Source organism: Penaeus chinensis, chromosome 29 (assembly GCF_019202785.1).
Source record: "Penaeus chinensis breed Huanghai No. 1 chromosome 29, ASM1920278v2, whole genome shotgun sequence".
Taxonomy (NCBI): Eukaryota; Metazoa; Arthropoda; class Malacostraca; order Decapoda; family Penaeidae; genus Penaeus; species Penaeus chinensis.
The window spans coordinates 493,982-501,481 of NC_061847.1; the positions used below are offsets into that span (position 1 = coordinate 493,982).

At 40.2% G+C, this 7,500-nt stretch overlaps 2 protein-coding genes across 2 annotated transcripts; both read left to right on the plus strand.

Annotated features, from left to right (window-relative positions):
• Positions 1-593: 593 nt before the first annotated feature.
• LOC125040731 lies at positions 594-4,884 on the plus strand. The gene is made up of 6 exons (XM_047635431.1): positions 594-649; positions 3,147-3,216; positions 3,382-3,469; positions 4,185-4,329; positions 4,648-4,816; positions 4,864-4,884. The coding sequence occupies exons 2-6, from the start codon at positions 3,151-3,153 to the stop codon at positions 4,882-4,884; spliced, it is 489 nt and encodes a 162-aa protein (XP_047491387.1). The 5' UTR covers positions 594-649; positions 3,147-3,150.
• Positions 4,885-5,575: 691 nt separating this feature from the next.
• On the plus strand, positions 5,576-7,430 carry LOC125040296. Its single transcript, XM_047634847.1, has 3 exons — positions 5,576-5,699; positions 6,132-6,219; positions 6,699-7,430. The coding sequence occupies exons 1-3, from the start codon at positions 5,592-5,594 to the stop codon at positions 7,022-7,024; spliced, it is 522 nt and encodes a 173-aa protein (XP_047490803.1). The 5' UTR covers positions 5,576-5,591; the 3' UTR covers positions 7,025-7,430.
• Positions 7,431-7,500: the final 70 nt, after the last annotated feature.

Genomic DNA, 7,500 nt, shown 5'->3' on the forward strand with positions numbered 1-7,500 from the left:
CTGGCACGGATACGTAAAAACAAGTAAAAGACTTAATAACAGACATTTCAAAAATGTCAAAAAATAAAACAGCTGTAAAAAACAGCCATTGTTTAGTTATTCATAAGGCGGACTAATGGGTGTGCATATCGTTTCGGTGTTAAATGCTGCAATGTTGTATGAAGAGTGTTCCTTACACACAAACATATATGTATTCATATATGTATATAAACATATATATATATAGATAGAGAGATAGATAGATAGATAGATAAATATATATATATTTTACATATGTATATTTATATATATGTATGTATATATGTATGTATGTATGTGCGTGTGTGCGCGCGCATGTGTGTGTGTGTGTGTGTGTGTGTGTGTGTGTACATATATATGCATATGCATATATATATATATATATATATATATATATATATATATATATTTATATGTCCGTGTGTGTGTGTCTGGTGTGCGTGTGTATGTGTGTGCATACATTCTTCGTATGTGTGTATTTCCTCATAATGATCACACCCGTGATTTACGAAGAATATTATCCATGAATGCCAATGTGCTCGGGTTGGCAATTTGCAGATTTAGTTTCCAAATGCAACACCTGCTGAGGAGATCTCTCTCTGTCTTCGCTCGGGGGAAGTCTGCGGCGCAGGTAAGCTGACGTCAGTATCACGCTCAGTCAGTTTGACCCCAAAGCAGTAAAAGTATATACAACAAAAGTTCAGGCTAGGAAGATTGCACGGCGATAATCATATAATTCAGAACAATAATTAGCATGAATGATAAGTCACGTTGGCATAAACCAGCAAAGGTTTATGTAAACGTCGGCAGCATGATTTATCTTAAATAGAATTCGGCATAAGTGAGAACTCGCCCCGGGACAGAGTAGTGAAAGAAAGACGCAGAGAAGATAAGAAGAAGAAGAAATAAGATTTATGTCGAAGGGAAGGAAGAACAGAAGAGGAGAAACTGCTCTTTCGGCTGTGATGAAGAAAAGACAAGCAGACACAGTAACTCTTGGTCCAGGGATGAAAGCGAACGAACGGAACACGAAAGGAACAAAAAAACAGAACATCTCAAAGACGATACATTGGGACAAATATTTCTTTAAAACGCTCGTGCTCAGATTTATTGTCAATTCTATTTTCTAAGCATTCCTCATTTATCTTGTCCTTGTGCTCATAATTAACAAGACTCGAACAAAGCTATAAGCAATAATATCCTTCATTTGTGGGCGAAGATACGCTATCGTCGGATTATATGAAAAGAAACAATGAAAAGAACAAGAAAAATGGAGGTGAGTAACTGCGGAAATAGTATCGATGGAAGAAACATTTTCAAATTCTGGGTCTGATGTTAAGAAAAGAGGTAACAGTAATAAAAAAAAAATAAAAAAAACATTTTTGGCATTTGTGCGTGTGTGGTGGTGGGGGGGAGGGGGGGAGGCAAATATGGGTTAATTAAACTGCATATCAAAGCCAGCCAATGCATACAATTAATTTCTCATTTATGGTATTTCATTACTATCATTATGATTTTCCTTGCCGTTACCATTATTATTGTTATCATTATCATATTCATGATTGATAATATTACTATTATCATCATAATCCTTTATGCCTATCGGCCAGCTTGTTAAAATAGCTAGAGGTCCGACCCAGTGAATCTTCATGCCTATGAATATGCATATAATAAATGGATATTTATCACTCTACATATGTATATTTATCGGATAAGTAGATACACATTTGAATATCCATCAGACAGTTAGACAGACATGAGTAGATGTCTGGATTTGTCTATGTATCCAGTGCTGAATTACAGCGATTCCTTCTAAAGAGTCTCACTCTATGAAGACCTGCATTTATATCACGTAAGCAAGAAAATTACTAAGCCATGGAATTAAGGCCGAACAGCCATGCAAATCGCATTGGATTATGAGTCTAATATGATACTTCTGAAAGACTGATTTTTTTATGCCAGACAGAATTTGCAGTTGAATGATAACGAATGCGAAAATGATGAATAAACTGATTAGTCATTTTCGAAGAGCGTCTCCCGCGTCACCTAATGCGATTCGAATCAGATACATTTGCACATGTTGTGTGTGTAGAAAAAAAAACATGGTAAGATCGTTAAAGTCTTTAGGTCGGACCTGTTTATTTCCATCCATTAAAAATGATGAAAGGTACGTATCGAGAATACATATCATATGAGTATTAAAGATACTAACAGGGCTGGCCATACCACAGACTTAGCACATTTCACTGTCCATCATGTAATGGGATAGAAAAATAGATAAAAAAATGGATGTTCTTTTACCACAAAAGTTAATTTTGTGGCCCCTTGACCTAATGTGTCCTTATGGCCTGTATGGTCACGTACAAGATGAGAGTCTGTTATACAGATCGAAAATGGCAATACAATAAAAGTGGAAGACGTAGGCATAAAGTAAACTGAGAACAGGCATTTGGATTAGACTGAGACATCTTAGTTAGCCTGTTCGGACTGAACGCGACTGAATCAATCTACTCAAAAAAGCGCTGTTTATGGAGACCGCAACGGCAGGTTTGTTAAGTCCATACAGAGTAGCGTCCACCTCTTTACCTTCGGGTGATGGTGTTATGGTGGTTGAAGTCTTTTTTCTCCTTCTTTTCTGAACGTTATGTCAGTCTGAACACCAGTTTCTTCATCGGCATTCGGTATGGACCCTCCTGTATTGGGTCGATGGCATTTGATACTTTTTCTGAGAGGGCAATTCACTTTTAAGCAATAGATGCTTTTCATTAGAGGACAATTTTTGATGCGAGGCTTTTTGCACACGCTGGAAGCCCTCCATAGACAAGTGTCCTTCTTCCGCCTTTCTAAATGCTAATTCTGAGGAATGATCTATATTCCTTCATATCTCACGGTAACTGCATGCTTCCATAGACAATCGCCAGCGACGTGTTTGCATGTTCGGTTGAGCCAAATGCTTTGGCTGTCTGCAAAGTAATACTCTTTCTCGATACGGTATGGCTTTAGTGTTCCCATTATTGCACTTGTTTTTTAATCAGATGTCTGCCCGGTGCACACGGTTTGCACATATAACATATATGATATAATGTACATATACAATATATTTTATTTGTATATTGATCTTTCTGCAGCTTCATGATGATGGTGCCGAGAATCGTCCACCGTTTTCTTCAGCTGTTAACCATTTTTCTCCTCCTTCTGGTAAGCAGGCAATCCTTCTCTGTGTAATTTTGAAAAAACCTGCATGTGAATTAGCGTCGCTGAAAAAAAAAAAAAAAAAAACACTTAAAAATAAAATCTCTGCAAACTAAACATATCAAAATAACGTTGTTTTTTATGTAATTCTCTAAATTTTCCTGTCGACAGGGGATCACGACCTGGTGCAACAGCAGTTTCGGAGTCACGCAAGAAAAGGGCAGGGATCTCAGTCTCCGAAAATCGACCGATTTTACAAGTAAGTTTTCTAATGCAGGCGCGATGATACAAGGGGAAAGCGTCAGGGGTTTCCACACACACACGCACAGACACACACACACACACACACACGCACGCACACGCACACGCACACGCACATACACACACACACACACACACACACACAGACACACACACACACACACACACACACACACACACACACACACACACACACACACATACACACACACACACACACACAAACACACACACACACACTCTCTCTCTCTCTCTCTCTCTCTCTCTCTCTCTCTCTCTCTCTCTCTCTCTCTCTCTCTCTCTCTCTCTCTCTCTTCCTCTCTCTCTTTATCTCTCTCTCTCACTCACTCACTCACAGTTCCCCTCAGCCCAGCCTCCATTTGGTGGCGGTTCTTGATGAAGATTTAATGGAATTTACTTGATCTTTTCTTCTTTTCACATCCCAGCCATATTAGATGAAAGCGGTAATTTATACATCGTTTACCCCAAACACAACAATTATAACAAAACCCGTTAAAATACGTGTAATTCCCTGGCATTTTCAGGAACCGCAGCGCAGAAATCCACCCACTTTTATCATTACTATCATTGTCACTATCGTTACCATCATTATCATCATCATCATTATTATTTTGCCATTATCAGCAGCATGATCATACTGTCATTATCAAATCCAGCTCTTAAGGGCCGCGTCCCCCCCCGGCATCTTCCAGAGGGCGCGCCGGAGGCCCCCCCCGCAGGCGCCACCGTGCTCGTGCTCAGCTCCGTCGGCCGCAGCGGCTCCTCCTTCCTCGGCGAACTCATCGCGCAACTTCCGAACACTTTTTATAATTTCGAGCCGCTGCACTACTACGAGAAGTAAGAAGGAAGGCCAAGGATCTGGCTTTATTGGTCGTGAATGGATGAGTTGACGATGAGCGTTTCTCTTTTTTTTCTGATAGGAACTTTTTATCATCAATCTTTTTCACGACACAGCACGTACCTTAACACCACAGGAAATATTACAGCACACATATAACACACAGCATAACAAGGCATCAAATAATACAACGCACGCGTAACACATGACAGAGCGCAAAATGGAATAAACCAAAACATAATTCGCATCACAGCTGAAAAGTCACACATGAAAACATCATACAGCATAACATAACAAGAAATGCTCCCCCCCCCCAGGAGCACCAAGGAGGCGGTGACCCCCCGCCTAGCCTGGGACACCGTCAAGGCCCTCTCCAGCTGCCGGCTCAAGGAGGACTGGCTGAGGGCGACGGCGCGGAGGGGGCTCCTGCGCTCGGAGGCGGGGACGATCTGCCAAACGGAGGACGCCGGCGAGGCTGCCCGATGCGTCGGGGAATTCTGCCGCAACAGGACCCGCCTGGTGCTCAAGGTAAGGTCTCCGGCAGGACGCTTTAGCCGCTGCAGTTGTGGCAAGGAATTTTTGTATACATACATATATATATATATATATATATATATATATATATATATATATATATATATATATATATATATATATAAATATATATATATATATATATAATATATATACATATATATATACATATATATATGTATATATATGCATATATATATATATATATATATATATATATTATACATTTATGAGTTTATATATATATATATAATATATATATATATATATATATATATATATATATATATTTATGTATGTATATATATGCATATATATATTATACATTTTTGAGTTTATACATATATATATATATATATATATATATATATATATATATTTATGTATGTGTGTGTATATATATGAATATATTTGTACATATATATGTAAAATATATATATATACATATATATATATGTATATATATATGCATATATATATATATATATATATATATATATATATATATTATACATGTATGAGTTTATACATATATATATATATATATATATATATATATATAACTTGACCACGGTTGATGCGGGGAAGAGTGTCGACTCCGGCGACGGCTTCACTGCCAAAACACATGCGTGCATGCACTTGACCCCCCCCCCCCCCCTTGAACCCCCAGACAATCCGCATGCGGGTGTCGTGGCTCCCCGAGCTGCTGCTCCACTTCGGCTCAGGGATGAAGGTCGTCCACCTCGTGCGGGACCCCAGGGCCTCCTTCAGGTCCTGCATTACCTACGCCTCCTCGCAGAAGGACCACGCGAGCTACTGCCCGCTCATCCTGGAGGTGAGGGGCGGGGGGGAGGCGGGGGGGAGATGTAGAGAGGAGGGGGAAGGGGGAAGGGGATGGGACAGAGGGAGACGCATATTAAGGGGGAATGGGAGAGATGGAAAAGGGGAGGAGAGGGAGGGAATGGAATAAGGGGGGGAGTTAGGGAGAAAGAGAATGGGAGCAGAGGAGGAAGAAGGGGAGAGTCAATGTGAGTGTTTGTGTGTGTATGTGTATGTGTGTTTGTGTGTGTGCATGTGTGCGTGTGTGTGAGTGAGTGTGTGTGTGTGTGTGTGTGTGTGTGTGTGCGCGCGCGTGTGTGTTTACTTCAATAAAAAATCTAATTTCCTTTTAACTAAAATTATCATCCGCTTCTCTATATGTTCATCTCGTTCTCTCCTAACCTTATCCTTCACAATGCTATGAGATAAAGAACATTCCTCCTCTCAGGACCTGTTCATGGTCGGCACAATGAAGAAGCTTTTCCCGAGGTCGCTGACTTCGGTGAAGTACGAGGACCTGTGCCTCGACGCCGCAGGTAACTCGTTCTCGAAGCGGGAAGCAACCTTCCGCCTAAGACGCATTTTCATGAATTTGTGATTAACTTATCAAAATCAACTTTTGCATATATAAAAATCAGTACATATATGTGTCAATATACATATAAATACACACACATACGTGTGTGTATGTGTGTGTGTTTGTGTGAGTGTATGTGTGTGTGTGTATTTAAATGTATATTCACACACACACTCACACACACACATACGTTGTCTCGTTACATTTAACATATATATATGTGTGTGTGTGTGTGTGTGTATGTGTGTGTGTTTGTGTGTGTTTGTGTATACATACATACATACGTATATATATGGGTCTCAGGCGTCCGCGAGAATCAAAAAGATGTGATTTAGATTGCTTACCTTAAAGTCTAATAATACTTTGCGTATAACATATTGCTGTTGTTTTCCAATGCCACATATATCCGAAATTAACAGGATCCCCTAATGCCGACAGGGGTTGCCACAGACCTCTGGCGGTTCATCTCCGGGGACAACGAGGCCGCCCTGCCTCGCTCCTGGTCGCGCTACATCCAGGACCACACAACTCCCTCCAGGGCCAGCAGAGGACCTTACCAGACCCGGCGAGACTCGCAGAAGGAGGCAGAGCAGTGGCGGCAAGAAATCGACGAGGACCTGCTTCTTGGCGTCGAGAAATCGTGCGGTCAAGTGATCGACCTTCTGGGCCACAATAAGTTCCATTCCTTGACCAACGTCAGGAACTGGTCCTTCCCTTTGAGGCGAACACCGAAGGCTTTGTACACGCAGATCGAAGTCTTGTAAAGTGGTGCTGTTTTTGTTGTTGTTTCCATTTTGTGTTTATTAATCCTCTTTCCGAGAGCCTAGGGATTACTTGTTCATGTTTGACTTCCTTGTCACCAAATGATTGCTCTGAGGTCTTCCTTTTGCTTCCAGAAATAACTTTTATCTGGAATACAAAAATTAAGGGAAACAAAATACAATTTTGTCCGATGTGACCATAATAAATCACTTAATTTTGGTGCAAGTACTTGTAATCCTTTTCTTACTCAAAAATATGCTTCCTCGTGTGATACTGCATATCTCGTTCCAGATTACACAACTACTATAATGGACCGTGAGTGTGTATGTGTTTCATTATATTTATACGCGTCAACACGCAGACATACAACAATTTTTGTTTAATTTATAGGTTCTGATATATGTATTATTATTGTTGCTCTTGTTAAGTTCATTCACACCTTAAGTCCATTCATACTTTTGTTTTATTCATCCCCACA